The 19,317-nt window shown below is 31.5% G+C and overlaps 1 protein-coding gene across 3 annotated transcripts in view; it reads left to right on the top strand.

Moving 5' to 3' along the window:
• LOC129218121 (glycine receptor subunit alpha-2-like) overlaps positions 1-16,705 on the top strand; it is a 133,557-nt gene extending 116,852 nt beyond the window's left edge. For 2 of the 3 annotated variants that reach the window (XM_054852329.1, XM_054852328.1), the window contains exon 8: positions 15,742-16,705. In XM_054852329.1, coding sequence (XP_054708304.1) covers positions 15,742-15,957 — 216 coding nt within the window. In that variant the 3' untranslated portion in view covers positions 15,958-16,705. The remainder of the gene's footprint in view (positions 1-15,741) is intronic. The other variant, XM_054852330.1, reaches the window with a different exon arrangement.
• The last annotated feature ends 2,612 nt before the right edge of the window (positions 16,706-19,317 follow it).

Below are 19,317 nucleotides of genomic sequence, written 5' to 3'. Positions count from 1 at the left end.
AACTGTAAAAATGACTAATCTATATTTATAGGTAATGTATACGAAAAAAAATAATTTGACAATTTGCAATGGTGTGAATGTTTCGTTTTTTCTCATGTAAACAGTATAACAGAATATAAAGTTACATAATTTTTGGAGTAGTAAAACAAAGTTTTAACTTTTAATACAAGTACTCATAAACGTAACAGATTTTATTATAAAGAGAGAAAAATTGTTTCTGTTCAGTAGCTTTGGAAATTTGAACCGTCACATGTTTATTGTTTTCATGTATTTAAACTTTAAATGGTTAATAGGATAAATTATTATCTAATCTATAATAATTAGTTTACAATAATAACCATTTTGTTCATTCTAAATACTGAATACTGCTCATATGGTGTGAAATAAATTTTGTCAGTAGTACTTCTCAAATAAAGTATTGATCCAAGTGCAACTTATAACATTAAAAAAAGAGGAAAAACATGAAAATAATCTGTTTTACCCGAAAAGGAAATAAATCCACATAATTGCATGCATGAAGTTAAAATAAACTTAAAGGCATAAATGGATTGCATGCTGCAAAACATTTCCCACATTATGCTGCACATTTTAGGAACACAATAATGCTGGAAGTGAAAAAAGTACTTTTAGTGAAGATACGATGTAGTATTTTCAGTTATATATAAGAAACCTCATTTTTACTACCTTCATCTATCAAAAAGTTTTGTTTTATGAAAAGGCAATAACTGTTCTTAAAATAAAGCTTCAGACCATATTTTGCAATTTCCGTCTATTTGTAAATTTTTATGTTTGCAGTAGAGCTAAAAGTTTTTGTAGAAACGAAAATGCGCCACTTTTTCTTCTTTAACAAGTGTTTATAAAATATAGAGATTTGGGGGGGGGGGGCATTGATTTATTTTGTGTACAATGAAATTAATATCAATAAAACATAGATTTAGCAGCAGTTAACTATTTTTATGTAAAAGTGTTTTATATTTATTTACTTGTCGCTTTTCATAGCCTAAAACATTATTTTTGTTGCTGAAAAACTTTAGAAAAGGAACAGATTTCGTATGTAGGCTGATTTCTACAACGTACATACAGAATCAATTGCTTTACTTTTCTATATTGTTCTTCAGCTGTAAAAGCAGTGATTTCGGCTATGAAAAGAGAGAACGATATGTTTTGCATAAAAATTGATAACTATTTATTATATGGTTTACTGCTGTTAATTTTACTGTACAAATCATTTATAAAACCGTATGCTACTGCTGTTTTTGTGGTGCAATTCAGCTGATTTCGCAGCATAATACTGCTAACTTTACAGTTTGATACTGTTAATTTTGCAGGGCAATTCCGTTAAAAAACAGTATATTACTGTTAATTTTACATATTATCTCTGTTAAATTTACAAGTCAAGTCATTCCTTAAACAGTAGATTACTGCTAGGTTTACAGTTTGACACTGTAAGTTTTACAGGACAGTTCCATTAAAAAACAGTATATTACTGCTAATTTTACAGTTAATCATTGTTAATTTCACAGGGCAATTCCATTGAAAGACAGTATATTACTGCTAATTTTACAGTTTAGCGCTGTAAATTTCACAATAAAAGTCTGTTATAAGACAGTATATTACTGCAAATTTGACAGTTTAGAACTGTAAATTTTACAGTTTTTCTTTGGAATGTGAGCTGCCAGTATTATACTGTAAAAACAACAGTTTATTTTTTGCAGTGTGTGTCTTACTTCTTATTCTCTCTCCTTACACTGCTTAATGTGTTGCTCAAGAGTTTAGATTCACCCTACACTGCAAAAAAAAGCTGTTGTTTTTACAGTAAAATACTGGCAGCTCACATTCCAAAGAAAAACTGCAAAAATTACAATTCTAAACTGTAAAATTTGCAGTAATATACTGTTTTATAACAGACTTTTACTGTGAAATTTACAGCGATAAACTGTAAAATTAGCAGTAAGATACTGTCTTTTAATGGAGTTGCCCTGTGAAATTAACAATGATTAACTGTAAAATTAGCAGTAATATACTGCTTTTCAATAGAACTACCCTGTAAAACTTACAGTATCAAACTGTAAAATTAGCAGTAATATACTGCTTTTTAATAGAACTGCCCTGTAAAACTTACAGTATCAAACTGTAAAATTAGCAGTAATATACTGTTTTAGGAATTACTTGACCTGTACATTTAACAGAGATAATATGTAAAATTAACAGTAATATACTGTTTTGAAACGGAATTGCCCTGCAAAATTAACAGTATCAAACTGTAAAGTTTGATACTGTTAATTTTGTTGCTTTCCGCAGCAGTATTATGCTGCGGAATCAACTGAATTGCGCCATAAAAGCAGCAGTAGTATACGGTTTTATAAATGATTTGTACAGTAAAATTAACAGCAGTAAACCATAAAATAAAGTTATCAATTTTTATGCAAAAGGGTTTTTCACCCTATCGTTGTCTCTTTTCATAGTCGAAATCACTGCTTTTACAGCTGAAGAACAATATAGAAAAGTAAAGCATTTGATTCTGTATGTACGTTGTAGAAATCAGCCTACATACGAAATCTGTTCCTTTTCTAAAGTTTTTCAACAACAAAAATAATGTTTTAGGCTATGAAAAGCGACAAATAAAGAAATATAAAACACTTTTACATAAAAATAGTTAACTGCTGCTAAATATATGTTTTATTGATATTAATTTCCTTGTATACAAAATAAATCAATGCCCCATCTCAATATTTTATAAACACCTGTTAAAGAAGAAAAAGTGGTGCATTTTCATTTCTACAAAAAACTTTTACCTCTTTTGCAGACTCAAAAATTTACAAATAGAAGGAAATTGCAAAATATGGTCTGAAACTTTATTTTAAAAACAGTTATAGCTTTTTCATAATACAAAACTTTTTGATCCATGAAGGTAGTAAAAATGAGAAAGTTTTTTATATATAACTGAAAATACTACATCGTATCTTCACTAAAAGTACTTTTTTCATTATTGTAATGCTAAAATGTGCAAATCATAACGTGGGAAATGTTTTGCAATATGCAATCCATTAAACCTTTAAGTTTATTTTAACACTATGCATGCAATTATGTGCATTTATTTTTCTTTCATAGTAAAACAGAATATTTTCATGGTTTTTTACTTTTTTTAATGTTATAAATTGCATTTGGATCTACTTTATTTGAGAAATATTAGTAACAAACTAATTTTATTTCACACCATATGTGCAGTATAAGCATTTAGACTGCACAGAATGGTTTTTATTCTAAACTGATTATTATAGATTAGATAATACTTTATCCTATTAACCTTTTAAAGTTTACATAGATGAAAACTATAAATATGTGACGGTTTAAAATTCCAGAGCTACTAAACAGAAACAATTTTTTACTCGGTATAATAAAATCTGCAGGTTTATGAGTACTAGTATTAAAGTTAAAAATTGGTTTTACTACTCCAAAAATTATATAACTTTATATTATGTTATACTGTTTTCATGAGAAAAAATTAAACATTCACACCATTAAAAATTGCCAAATTATTTTATTTCGTACACATCACCTATAAATATCGATTAGTATTTTTTACAGTGAAATTGCAGAAATTCATTTAAAACCGAATGCTAATTTTTTCAAGGTCAACATTTTATATTACAAACTTTATTCTTCTTTGTGACATCTTTGCCGACTTAGGTGCCATCATTAGGGCTTATATCATGAAAGCATCTGTCAAAATAAAAATTGTTAGAATCTCATAAAACTTGTGGACACAAAAAAACATTCATGGAAAAATCAAATTACGTAGGTATAAAAATACGCCCTAAAATGATTAAAATTATGAATCTGAATGATCTGAGATTAAGATTGCCCTGGGAAGTTGCTTTTATTTTTAAACCGCTTAACATATACTTAAATTGTAATTGAATCGTTTATTTCAGGAACCAGTTAAGCGCTAAATATGTTGTTTTAAGGAGAAAAAAAAAACAACTGTGCAGCAATTTGGAAACTACGCAATTGAAACGGTGGTTTATTAGTGTCTAATTAAAATAGACCTAATCTGAATACTTTACATAAGAACTCAAAAACGAAAAAAGAAAGAACATAATCTTACATTTTATCTTCCATGTCAAGAAATGCATTTATACTGGTTTCTGAAATACAATTCAAAAAAATCCTTCTAACTTTCGGTAGTTTTGAAGGATTTTGTAATACATAGGAGACAGTTGATTAAGAGTAATATTAATTTTTTTCGATCGGATAACTGAAGTGATCGGTGATTGGGAGAATATATATCTTAAGGATAATGAAACTAGTCTTTTCTTATAATAGGCTACAAATTATTGGATTGCAATATGTTTACTTCAAAGCAATAATTAGGATGCGGTTAGAGAATTATTTTTTTAGAAAATGGAGCAAGGTCGACGTTTAAGACAACCAATTGGGAAATATTGAGGTATTCATTTAAAACAATGAATACTGCATCTAGCCTCTTTTAGCCCCCCCCCCCTCCCCGAGTTGCTATAGTAGCACTGAAAACCGTAGATATATTTTCTTTCGTTTTCTTCTTTTTAAACTTATATTCCATTCCAACACTTGTTAACAGCTCGAGTTATGTTCAACTGATACCAGCTTCATATTCTTTTTCTTTGACAGCTGCCCATTATTAGAAATCTGAATATGAAGCAATGTGTGATGTAAAATAGTTATTTAGATTTCAGTACTTAGTATGAAATATTTTACTTATAATTTTTTAAAATATTTTTTTTTTCATATATTTTATTCCACAATTGTGTTATTATATTGTTTAAATTTAATTTTTTGGAGCTTTTTTCTGAGTACTAAGGAATTGCATAAAAAAATCATTTGAGTTGAAATAAAATAATACCGTAAGAGCATTCTATCTTATATCTGTCTTAATATTTAAGCATAATTTAAGATGTTTCATTTATATTTTATGTCTTTCAAAATGTGGACCCCCCCCCCCCCGTTTTGAACAGCTATCGATGTCCCCATTTAATCCACCAGCGACTTTTTTTTAAAGTGCTATTTCTTTTGATAGGATTTAGACAATTTATCTTTAAGTTTTTCAGAATTTACCTGAAACCCGGAAGAAACAATTCTATATTCCCAAATTCAAGATGGCTTTGTTAAAGTCAATTCAGTAAAAAGTGAAAATCGATCAGAAAAGTTGAAAGTTTTTAACAAAAGAATAAATCGACAAACATGTCAAGAAATAGATTAAATCTGATACTGCCAGTTCTAATCATTAAGAAATTGTAAGTCCACATTTGGCCCGCCGTCCTTGTTGTAAACAATGCTACCCTTCTTGAAAATGCTTGACAGAGGACCGCACCTCTTTTAACTGTAAATTTAAATATGCTCACATTTGCATAATAACTGCTTTTTATTTGCATTATAATAAAAATAATCTATAATTTTGTTTGATAAGTGTCACAAGTCTGAATATACGAAGAAAGTTTCATACGCTGTAATACATCGTACTTTAAACTCTAATCTTTATTCTTGCTCTCATTATGAAGTTGACTTTAAATTTTGTTCCTTTAAATTTTTACAAACATACGTACAATAAATAATAAAGTACTTAACATTCTTATTTGGTTCCTGCCATTTTAATAACATGTAAAAACAAAGAATCAGTGCTCTAAAATTTACTGGAAAATAAAAATAAAAAATAAATAAATAATGAAATAAATTACGTTTAATTTAGCACTAGCAAGAGAAATTTCTATATTCCGGTGATTCTTGAAATGATAATATTCAACTACCCATAAAAGCCAATATTGAATTACAAGTTTAAAAAACCCAGACGTAAATGAATTGTATGATCCATCACATTTTAATTAAAACAAAATTTAGTTTATCTTGTTCCAATACATAGTTCTTGATTGTAACATAAAACCTGACAACGGGCACACAAAAATCAGCTTTAGGGGCCCAATATGGCACACAGACCGTAGGATAGGCTTTAGTGGCTAAGATCGCTCTAAAACTCAAAAGCATTTGTGATTACAAATTACATCCTAAAACATAAAAATATAAATGAAAAAGGTACTTATAAACTTCCAATACCGGCATTCATGTCACTAAGTGAATCATCGCAACATCGTTCAGACTAGAGGCTTCTTTGAAATTCCAAGCGGAACACAACCACGAACTGCCATCTTGATAAAATGAGACCACCATTCAATTCTGGTCACAAGTTACGTAGTTCTTTACATTTGCATACCACTAAACTCATAGAAATAATATTGCATTAGTGAATAAATTTAGATGAAGGAAATTCAGGCGGCTAGAATGAAATACTTTAAGACATGAATAAAAAAAATAGAAATATATTACAGGGCATTCCGTTTGTGTGCACAAATTGTAAGTTAAACATAATGGAATAATTGAAACATTTCAGAAAAAGAAAAAAAAAACTCTATAAAAATATGTCATTGCAGTTCAAGCTTTATGTAAATTTTCCCTAGAGAAAGGTTTTGTAAAACAATCAGCTACATTATTTTTAGTTTCAACAAATTGTATTCCAAATTCATTTTTATCAATCAAATTCCTTAGGAAATAGTACCCCACATCAATCTGCTTAGTTCTACAATTTCCTATTGCAGAACTAGAAAAATCGATTGCAACTAGATTGATTAATAGTACTCTGTACTGTGACAATCTGAAATTCTGAACTCTTTTCGTAGCCAATTGATTTAAAATTCCTTTAAACCACATCCTTAGATTATTCACTAATTGAAATATACTCCGCTTCCATCCCCCCCCCCCCCCATTGAAATCCGGTCGTCGTGATTCGAGGCGTAATCTGTATCAGAATGACAATGATTTATTCAATTTACAGACAAAATTTAGATTTCAGGGATGGACAAACCTTTCAGGTTGTCTCACAACTCTCCGCTTTTACATCCGCATATAGATACGCATTGCAAACATCTACATGGAAATGGACTCAATGTAGCTTATACACAAAAATTCAAAAGAAAGCTTCAATCAAAGGAAAGGAAATTTCTAGAGAGAACACTTGCGAAAAGTACCCCCCCCCCCCCCCTACCTGGTGGGTATTTAAAATTACCAGTCTGGTCTTGAAGCGCATTATTTCATTCTGCTCATTTGTTTTTAAATAAAAAAAACCATCTGTACCCTTTTTTCTTTCTAAAACTTTCATTCAGTGGAACCAATACGTAAACTTTTTTTCTCATATCACCTGAATTTCTTGAGCCATTCCGTTTTGCCAACTTTAAATCTCGGAAATGTTAGCTTCTAGCATACTTGAATTATCCCCCCTATCTTCATAAAAAATCCTATACTTTTCTTGAATTATCATCACAAGTGAAATTAAAATATTTTGTGTCATATTCAATGTTATTTTCAGAACAATAAACCTCGGCTTCACGATTCGGACTTTAGAACCGTCGTGTCAATAGAATACTTATCCCTGCATTCTTTATTTTGCCTTGGACTTTCTTTAACCCATTTAATTCTCAACATGCTATTTTATGATTTTCAGGATATTCTTCTTCTACTTCAGATTTTTACTCAGTAGTGAAATAAAACTGTGTCCCTCTGTTTCTCGTTCCTGGGGGGGGGGGGGTCGCCCAGAATTTATTTTCATCGAATTTAACATTCAGCGTTTCTATCACTTCGCGATTTTTGAGATCCCAAATTCTGTAACCTTTCGTATGAAACGCATATCCTACCATGACTAATTGTTGAGTTCTCATATCAAATTTGTTTATTTTCTGTTTTGGAAGTCCAATATACGAAATGCAGCCAAAAAATCCCGGGAGTGTTTAATAGATAGCTTTCTTCCCCCAAATAGCTCAGAATAGGTTTCGTTTAATAGATGGCTTTCTTCCCCCAAAAAGCTCAAAAAAGGGTTTGGTTTTTCCTTTTAAAACCGCTCTAGTCCGTAAGCAGTGGAAGTACATACTGCTTCGGCTCAAAACTGCTGAGGCATATTCGATTCATTTAGTAGTTTCCATTCATTAATGTTAACTTATAGTGTTCTATGGCGCTACTTTGTTAACTAGAGGATTTGTTGGTTTTTTCGATTCTTATGCTTTGGTCGCTAAGGTAAATTTCAAACCGGGAGTTCAGAAATTCCTTTCCGTTATCGGAGCTTTGCCACAAATCTCTCTTATCTTTTGAAACCTGACAAAGTGTTCTTAAACCTCACTTTTCTTCTTAAAGAAATAAACTGGAGAGTTTCTTGAAAAATCGTCTATTATTGTGAAAATAATTCCCCCCCCCCCCCCCCTTTAAAGAACTCAACTGCTAAGGAACCCATCGTATTCAAATGCAAAAGATCTTACCGGGCGTTGGCTTGAATCTCCGTTACAGGTTTAAACGAAATTCTCCGATTTTTTCATTTTACACGGATAACAATCTGACATTTTTACTTTTGATAAGAAGTGAAAGACAGTGAAGTACAGAATCACACTTTTCATTATTTATAATGTACTTTTTGTCTTCATCCTGAACACGTTGATGCCACAATTTAAGACTCAAAGTGTTCTAAAAGTTAAAATGTAAGGAAACTGATGAGTTTCAAGGTTATAAGAGTTTCAAATTCTACTGTAGTTCTCGAGCATCTACTTTTCTAAATGAGCATGTCCTTTCTAAATTTAAAAGCTGTAATTTTGACGAGAACGAAACACTGCCAGATCAGAAATGAAAAGCCGAAAATTTTAAAATATAGCCAGGCACGGCCTGAACTTAAATGTGTTGGGAAGACGTATAATCTCAATTTGCCAAATGGAACTTAAATATTTGCCGATTAATAAAATACTGGTGAATGCACACATTAAGTACGCACAATTAAGTACAATATCTAATAAATTTGGTCATTCGAAAATTTAAAAATTGCAACATTACAATTATGTCCCCAAATTTGCCGAATAGCCAGACAAAATTTTCCCAATATGGCATTTTTGGGGAGGTCATAGAGACTTCCCGTGACCTCCAATCGAGTGCCTTTAAACATAGTTTCTAAAATTATTTTTACGTTCGCAAGTTTCAATGGTACTAGTGCAATTTTCCTGAAGTAAAACTTTAATTTCCTGCTGACGCAAATATAAAACTTTTAAAACACAAGGGTTTCGTGTTTGTATTTTAAGATGCTTATTTTTTAAGTTTTTTTTTTTTTTTTTTTTTTTTTTTTTTTTGAGTTCTTTATTGATGATTTTTTTTTAATTATTATTATTTTACTTTCGACCGATAAGTATGAAAGCTGGCTCCAGATTTCAGAGAATTTTGAGTCGTTCAGACATCAGAGTATTGTATTTCCACAGTGTCAAATTCTTCAACAAAAAATATCAGTAAATTGTATACTGTTTGCATGTCTCTCTGTCACGTTGTTATTTTATTTATTTACATTTTATTCATCGAATTATGTACAGAATATAAAAGCTACTGACGCTATAACGTAAAGTTTTTCAATAAAATTGTTAAATGCAAAATGTTAAAGAATTTAAAACTGAACATAAGGAAGAAAAAAAAACAGAAGAAAAAAGTCAGTCGCGATATGCTGAAAATTCACTAGAGAACATAAAAATTTAAATTTTGAGTACGGACATAGTATATAACACAAAATGTAATCGTACACAAAGTTTAATGTTCTAATAATGTTAAATACGATCAAGAAAGGAATTGATTTATTTTTAAATAAAATTTGAGTTTCAGAAAATGTTTAAAAACTATTACACGTGCAGTAAAATATTCAGAATCACAACAACTACTCAGATTTTTGCTAGAAAGCAATCGCTGCAACTTAGCAACTATAAGAAATTGCAAAGTCAGCATCAACGAATATTGGGATACGAATTGCGATTTCAAAATAAACTGTTATTTTACATACATTCTCAATGATAAAGAAAACTATATTTTGAGGAAAAGGGAATGAATAATATAACCAGCACTTACCTTTAACTTGGATTACAGTTGAGCAGTCCTGCCTCAGCACACCCGAATCATCAAAAAACATGGCTGCCAATATCTTGAATTCATTAGTTTATGTTCCCGTATGAAAGAAACACCTTTTGTGCATCGTTTTGCGCAATCTAAAATATTTTTACAGTTTTTCTCTGTTATTTGGCAGAGCAGTATTAAACTGTAGGAAAAAGCAGTATATTTCTATAAAAACAACAATTATTTTTTGCAGTGTATAGTGTTCTTCTTGTACTATACTTTTACAAATAAAAAAGTCTGAAAAATAGACTGAAATTTAAGCAAAATTATAGACTTTTAGAAACAAGAAGTAATCGACCATAGAAAATCGAAAAGAAATGAAAAGAGTGTTTCAATAAGTAAATAAATAAGTAGCAATATTTGCAAAACCTGGCTGCAGCCCTTGATGGCGAAAACTTAGATTTCTCAGAAACAAATTCTTTTTTTCTTTTTTAATGTCTTTTCTTTGCTTTGGAATCTTTTAATCTATTTATGTAGGATCTCGTTTAATTGATCCTAGGTTATTGTTCAGCTATTTTCATTTGCTGTAAGTTCAGATTGAAAAAAAAAAAAAAAAGCTGAAAGAAAAAAAAATGTTTAAGAAGAGGATTTACTTAATATAGGTTTTTCACGAAAACGTTCTAAGTAGGGAATACAACCTCTAAATTTTGCAAATGTTTCCAAAAATGCACCTCATTGAGACTAATCAATTAATGAGGCTTAAAAAGAAAATTTCTTCTTCTTCTCTTTTTTTTTTTTTTTTTTTTTTTGAACAAATTGCTTACTTTTCATGTTTTAGATATTGATTTTATAAAACTGCAGGTTTGTGAGGAACGAATACGCGTTCGGACCATTAAGAGTCATATTTTTTTAAAGATGAACACTTTTGATAGTTGATTTCTTCAATTTTCGTAAAAATTACAGGCTGTGTTAGCGGTACTATGATAAGAAAAAGTGAAGTTTCTTTTTCTAAAAAACTGATTTGTTTGTACTTGAGTAGGGGTCAAAGTTTAAGGTCGTGAAAAAAAAAAAGAGCTAAATATATGATTGCTTTGCTTTAAAAGCAATGAGTGAACCAAGCCAATTCTTTTAAATGTGAATACTACTTGATATTAAGTACATGCTAGCATAAATACTTTGGTGGTTCACTCATGGCTTTGAGGGTAAAGGTCCATTGAAAATGCTACTTTTTTTTTTACATTTTTTGCCTTGTGTAGGCCTGAATATCTGCCAAAGCCGTGAGTAAGTAACCCTCGGAAATAAGTATATGATTAACTACTCACCACAGTAGTAGTACCAAGAAAAATATAAAATAGCTTTCATTTCTCTTGACTTCAGTAGTTAAACGGTCTCAAAGTCGATGATTTTTTTTAAATGCCCAAGTTTAGAGGTCAATAACTTTAATCGCGACTAGTCAACAACTTTGGGACACAGCTGTAGTTATAGTCCGAGTGATGTAGTTTAAGGTCCAGGTTAGAAACCCATGGTAACTAACTAACTTTTTTAATTATGCGGTCTCAAAGTTGATAATTTGAAGCAAAAAGAATCAGTTTTAGGTCAATAACTCTAAAACGCCTGAGTCAACAACTTTGAGGAAGAGTTGTAATTATGCTCTACGTGATGTAGTTTTAGATTCGTGTCAGAAAACCATGAAATCTAATCATCTTACTTAATTAAACGGTCTCAAAAAATGATGATTTCAGTATAAAAGAGCGTTTTTTCACGAGTTTATATGCGTGCTACTCAAAATCTTATGAGATCAAACTCACATAAATAAAGGGTGTTTTTTTAGAGGTAGAGAACTTTAGGTTCAAATATAACACAGTTAAATGTTGTTAATTGACATGAATGTTGCTTTATTCGAAAGATGATTCTTTGCTATTTTTAGTTAAATATGATTTTTGGCATATGGCCACCTCAGCTGGCTCGGAGAAAGTCCAATTTTCTCACTTTTTGCAGCAATGGAGGCCGTATGTCAGTGATAAGGTGGCCAATGTTCTCTTCCAAGGTGTCAATCGTCTGTGGCTTATCGGTTTAGACCAGAGACTTCACATAGCCCCACGAAAGGTAGTCCATCGGTGTTAAATCTCATGATCTTGCAGGCTAATTCATGAGTCCATTACGCGAAATTATTCGTTCACCGAACGTTTCTTTCAATAAATCAATTGTGACACGCGCTCTGTTTCATGTTGCACCGTCTTGTTGTCTATTCATGATGAAATGTCAAACCAAACTGAACACAAAACAAGTGACAGCTATCAAAATGGCACACATATCAAACAGTGTTGCCAACTTAAAGTTCTATACCTCTAAAAAAACACCCTTTAGTAGAATGAATCAACAGCCAAATGTACTTTAAGCACCCAAAATTTCATGCTTCCAGTGTTATAAAATTTTCTGTATCCTTGAACACAAACAACATGGCAATTCTTCTCACAAAGCTGATCCGCCATTTTGGAGCACTATATTTTGGAGATCCTAGATACTTAGGATTTGGATCTCGGAAGCTGAAAATTTGCACAGGTTAGTTTCAAAGACATCTCTACACCTCTATAAAATTTCATCCCATTCGGGGATGATCGAGCAGGGACAGTTTGAGAAATTTAGGTCAGTTGCGTGGAATCACCCTGATATAACATTATGACAATTCCCATGCACCTTTTGTCATTTTTGACTTTATAATGAACATAAATCAATGCTATATTTTAGAAAGAGGATTGCAATTGGGTAAGAGATTGAATTCATAATTACAGTAGAATTTTCATACATACTACTTAGTAATAAACTTTTATACATAAACAAATTAATTAATAAGGCTCAAAAGTAAAAATATAACGTCAAAAAAACACACACACACACACACACACACACACATAGGTTTGTTAGATAATAACAAAAGATGCAGGTGAAATGTGCATATACTTATTTCCGAGGGTAACTCGCAGCTTTAGCAGATATCCGGGCCTAAACAAGGCAAAAAAAGTAGCAGTTTCAAGTGACCGTTGCATTCAAAGCCATGAGTGAGCCACCAAAATATTTATTCTAGCATGTACCTAGTATCAAGTAGTATCCTTATTTAATAGAATTAGCTTGGTTCACTCATTGCTTTTGAAGCAAAACAATCATATATTTAGCTCTTTTTTCTCATGACCCTAAACTTTGACCTCCACTCGAGGGCCAGCAAGTCAAATTAGAGAGGAAAGAAGCTTTACTTTTTCTTATCACCATACTAGTAATATATCTTGAGAGTTTCAGGAAAATTGAAGGTATCAACTATCAGGCCCCCATTCACTTTGTCCAGCTTTAAAAAAAATGATTCTTAAGCACGATTAACTAAAGATTTAAATAAACGTCGTTTCACCGAGAATGTCAAATGAATTTAAAGATCTATTTTCTCTTTTCCATTAAGTTTCATGTCACGCACATTCACACGAGCCTGCAGTAAATGCGCAAGCGAATAACCATTTGGTCGTATAAGTATGAAAATGGGGGAGCACAAGCATCGACTTCAAATTAAAATAATTATCTATACTATTAAAACCTATGTGCGTCTCTGTGCGTGTGTGTCTGTAACCCTATCTCTCCTGGACTGTGAATGTCTACCAGGTCAGTACTGATACTGTTGGATACAGGACAGCCAGGGGAAGCCATTCCGTTCTGTCTCACCTCTATAAACCTTAAAAAACCGGAAATAAGAGGCCGGTCATCCATGGGCAAAAGCATTTAAATCATCAATTGTCACTGGCCGCTGGCGGCATTGAATTACCACAGGTGGTGAACGGGGGTTGGCGAGCGAAACAAGCAAGGGGCCGAGCTTTCTAGATAAGATAAAATTACTAAGATACTTTTTTAATTTTCTCTTCATTTTTATTGATTCAACAGATCAAATACTAACCGTTAGCGATAATCAGAGAATAGAATAATGGTTTTAAGTGTTGACATTAATAAAAACCGGAAAATATATTTTTGCGCGTACAGTGTAGAGATGAAAGTCACAAATCAATGAAAGAAATAATTAAATTTTACAATGAAATTAAAAATACTATTTTGAGAATGATGTAAATTTGGGGCAGTTAATGCCTCCTTCATACGAGGCAACTTCCGAACGGGCGGTTATCAGGATGTGTAACCAGGTAGAAAAAAGAAAGAACTGCCCGGTATCCTTCACACGACAGTCAATTCGTCAGGCACACCAAATATATGTGCCGCTACCATTCTCATCTGGATGAGTTGGTTCAACTCACCGGGACATTTCCAAGCGCTCCATCTACATACGAGTAAACTAGTTGCGACAACTTCGGCTTAGTTTTAACAGCGTTGTGAAGCAGCTACTCGAATAAATCCGGCTTATTAGAGGGAAAAGTTGATTCAACTAAACTGTATCATGTAAAGACGACGAAAAATTCCAGTCAACCAGTTGACAGGGCAATTTTTTTGAAAGTTGATTCAACTAAGTTTACTTGCGTATAGAGGTAATGAGTTGACAACTTCACTTGGCAATGAGTTGGTTCAACTCATCGGGATGAGAATGGTAGCGGCACATGTGCCTGATAAGTTGACTGCTGGACGATTCTTTCACTTTTCTACCAGGTTACACTAGAGTAGCCTTAGGTTACACTTCCTAAAAACTGACAGTTCAAAAGTTGATTCAATTAATTTGTCTTGTGTGTAGGAGGCCTAAATCTCGGGAGGAGCTTACTTTAATAGTATGAGACAGAAGCATGCAGAAGTGAAAAAGAGAATTCCCCAAACTCAAAAGCTGATGTCTGATTAACTCTTCCTAATTTTGTCGTAAGATATACTTTGTGTAATCAGAGTCTGGTTATGGAATAAACAAACTAGGTCGTGGTCAAGGGCCCTGTTTTTTTGGGGGGAGGAGGGGGCAATGTCTAAAATAGTTTAGCCAACAGCTAAAATTGTAAGGTTTGCTTTCGGGGGGGATGGGGGGGGGGGCTTGAAAAAGTATTTGGTCAAGGGCCTCCTGATATTTTAATCGTACCCTGTCTATCAATATTGACGCATCGAGCTTACCATAACAAGCCCATTTGGAAGACATAATTTTTCAGATATAATGAATTATAGTAGATCGTCACTGAATAAAAATACAACTAATTTTAGGTTACATTTTGTGTGGGTGTGTGTGTTCTTCAATTGAAGGGCTAGGGGAAGAAATGTGAGAAGCCACAAGGAGTGATTTTTCGATCAAAATTTTTCTTTCTCATAACTAAAATTGAAATAAATATGACAATGGATTATGTCATTTGGAGAAAAATATATCTGGTTTTAGTATTGCAGAACATAGAACGTATAAAACTTTTGAAAAATTCTAAAAATTTTTTTTGTTTGTTAGAATTGGGCCTACACTGAAAAATTCACATCATGTGGCCATATCACATTTTTGCCCGAGACCTACAGTTAAAGATAGGAGGCTCAAATTGGGTCACCCTTTACTTTTCTATTTCATGTCAATCTATAAACTCTGTTTTTCTTCTTTTTTCATTTTAACTGAGGCTATAATATGATTTTCTCTTACAGAGTAGTCTTTTTTTTTTTTTTTTTTTTTGTAAATTAATTTGTAGAGTACAACGGAAAAGTTTTGAACTCTGAAAATTTAAACTCAAAATGTAGCCTTACGTTCTGAAAACTGCAACAAATACAAATAATATTCACAATTCAACAAATTTGAAACCTCCTGGTTTTATATAAGAGGTTTGACATTAATTTTAAACACATGTATTCGTTGATACTCATACAAAGTGTACATTTTTTTTATAGAAAAGTAGGCAAGTCTTGGAGTTCTATAAAGGAGATTTGAATTATGATGAAAAAATTCAAGATCCAAAACTTGATCAAACCTTTTCTCCTGAAGAAGACAAGAAAGAGAGCCTCAAAAGAGCTTTGACTGTTGATAAAATATGCAGAATATTATTTCCATGCATTTTCTTAATTTTTAATCTCGCATATTGGACTTATTATCTTAACCTAGCATGAGAAAGATTATGATAACATCAAAAGAAGGCAAGTACTTAATAAAATGTGCCAAAGATCAAGCCATTCTGCAAAAGATGAACAGGACAGCCTAAAAAGTGTACCAACTGTTGATAGAATATGCAGAATCTTATTTCTGAGCATTTTCTTCATTTTAAGTCTTGAGTACTGAATTAATTATTTTAGTACAACAGGAAGAAGAGTACGATAACATCAAAGAAAGGCAAATACTTAATAAAATGTGTAAACTGATGAAGCTTTTCTTCAGGAAAAGATGTAAAGGAGCACCTATAAAGAGCATTGATAGTTGATAGAATTTGTAATTCATTTATTCTCGTACATTTTCTTAAATTTTAGACTTCAAGCAGGAATTAAAAATATTACTGTGAAATTTTAAGAAAGCAAGCACTTAATGAAATGTATATGAACAGATGAAGCTTTCTTCAGAAGGGGATTTAAAAAAAAAAAGGTGCGCTTGAAAAGAGCATTGACTGTTGATTGAATTTGCGAAACATTATCTCGATGTATTTTGTTGATTTTTAGGATCGAAACTGAACGCATTATCTTAAGATAGCATACTGGTCATTAAAAAAGACAAGTACTTTGAAATGCAAAACTAGCAGTTAAAAGTAACATGAAACGCGTTCAGAATAAATAAACGAGAATAAATATATGTGTACTAGATCAAATCCATTGTGAATTTAAGTGACTTAAGTACTTCAGAGTAACTTTCTGTAAACCCAGTACGGAAATAAAAATTTAAAACAAAAAAACTTTTTCCTTTATTGTTTGTTGATCATTTTTAAAAGTGTTACTAAGTTATTATGGGCAAAAGTTTACCTAATCAGAGTGCTTTTCAGGGAAGTCAAATTTTACTAAATGTGAGCTAAACCGAAAGTGAATTTCTGAAAATGTTTTTAAAAGCATTTTATGTTTTAAAAACATTTATAAATCTTTAAAATAACAAATACTGGTAGTGTATGTAGAAATTAACGACGGAGACACAGATGAACCGTTAAGTTCAAAAACCAGTCATCTCCATAAAAACTATAATTTTGCAGAGACAAAAAAAAAAAAAAAAAAAAAACTAAAATATTCAGTATCCATCTCATATATAGGGCTTTTTCGAGTTGAATGTGGCCGTTTAGCTAAGATTTCATCACCTGTTCGGGATTATAACTTTTTGTTTCTTTGAAAAAAAATTTTGTTCCTGAAAAAAAATCCCAGGTAGCACAACATACCGATCGACATAGAAAAATTTGCAGCAAAAATATAGATCTACATTTTTCCCCGACGTCGATCTTCCGGAAAACGTAACACTTTTTGAAAATAGATCTATATTAGTCCTGAATGTAGATCTAGATTTTTTTCTTACGTCGATCTGTGTAAGAAAACCGCTTTTTCCCGACATAGATCTATATTAATCTTGAATATAGATCTAGATTTTTTCCTAACGTCGATCTGTGTAAAAAATAGCTTCCTTTTCGACATAGATCTATATTAGTCCTGAATACAGATCTAGATTTTTCCCCGAAGTCGATCTTCCGGAAAACGTAACACTTTTTGAAAATAGATCTAGATTCTTTGTAAAAAAATAGCTTTTTTCTGACATAGATCTATATTAGTTCTGAATATACATCCAGATTGTTTCCCTACGTCGATCTGTGTAAAAAAAATAGCTTTTTCTGACATAGATCTATATTAGTACTGATTATAAATCCAGATTGTTTCCCTACGTCGATCTTCCGAAAAATGTAACACTTTTTGAATGTAGATCTTTTTCCTGCGTCGATCTGTGTAAACCCCCCCCCCCCACGCCTTTTGCGACATATCTAGACTTCCTTCCTTCGTTGACACCAAACGTACTTGGCATGGTAAAAATGCCATTGTCCCCCTTGGCTGTTAACTTTGAAGGATAAATTACAACATTCTCTGCTTTAGAAATTGCATACGTTAATTACCTTTTGAGCAAATATTTTTGCGCATTTCCCATTGGTTTACTCCCTTTAGTTTGAATTAAACCAATAGCTGTGACATGCTTGAAGTTACTTGGGTTTGCCCCCATGCCTTTTTCAAAACTAAATACATCATTTACAGATCCTACAGAATAACAAGTTTAAAACAATTTTTCATTTGACCCTTTTCAATAATTCTTAAAAATAAAATATCTTCCAAAATAAAGGTAATTTCGAATCAAATCCGACATGATTCTACAGATTTTCTGAAGTTGTTACATAATACTACTTCATCTCTATGGAATATTTCGTTTTCTTACAGCCTGTAATGGAAACGGGCAGGCCAAGCATAAGCTACGCGTTAATAAGTCATATTGGATTAATCGAATATTCGCAGGAAAATTTGATATGGAAACTAAAAAACAAAAAGCAAATAATGTTTAAAAATATTTATTAACATCACACAAAAGTACATACATTTATACAACATTGAACATTATTATTTTCTTAAATTTAGAAAAGCTAGATTATAATATAGTGTTATTTCTGTAATTCAAAAGAAATGAAAAATTTACTCCATGTAGAAGGTCAAAATCTGAAACACAGCAAGCATTTTTTCAGAAACCATGTGTTCACACATACACACACACAATTACACTTTACTCTTACATTCAAATTTTAAAGGCTTTTAAATAACATTTTACCTTAATTTTAAAAAAGCTCAAAAATTCAGCAACTTATTCCCTAATTTCCAGATTTAAAAAAAAATCAGGAAAGGAAAGGAATTGAAATCTCAATCACAGCAGTAACTTTCAATCAGGCAGTCTTTCAGTGTCAGTATGCTGAAATATTGATTTTATTTTAAATATCTTATTAAATATATTTTTTCACAATAAGCTATTTGTTTAATTGAAAAATAATCAAAATCAAAACAATTGTCTCCTTATTTCAAATTTGATAGCTCCCACTAAAAATAAAAGTAATAAAAATATGCTATTCTTAGTTGGTACATGAGGAAAAAAAACAGCAGGAGGAATAAGGATTTGCACCTCAAACACAGTAAGCAATTATCTAAGGAGCATGCATGCCTTAGATTAGCTAAGGATGCTGCACAGGTTAAATTTTGCTGTTTATTTGTTGTAATGCTTTCAATACATTTATTTTTCAAATGATAAATGAAACAATTAAATAAATAATCCTTTTAAATTTAATTCTTATGAAAAATAGATAACTACGAACAGCTTATTAATCAGTGATTAAACAATTAAAATTTTTTCTAAAAAAAGACAAAAGGTTGAACAAACACAGTAAACAACCCATTGAGAAGTAAACATTCAATGTTAGCATGTTTAAACGCATTTTATAATTCTTCTTTCATTTAAAAGTTATTACTCAAACATTTTACTTT

The sequence above is a fragment of the Uloborus diversus genome, chromosome 3, assembly GCF_026930045.1.
Source record: "Uloborus diversus isolate 005 chromosome 3, Udiv.v.3.1, whole genome shotgun sequence".
In the NCBI taxonomy this organism is placed as follows: Eukaryota; Metazoa; Arthropoda; class Arachnida; order Araneae; family Uloboridae; genus Uloborus; species Uloborus diversus.
The sequence above is the reverse complement of the archived record's forward strand: the minus strand, read 5'-3'. Positions and strand labels throughout refer to the sequence as shown.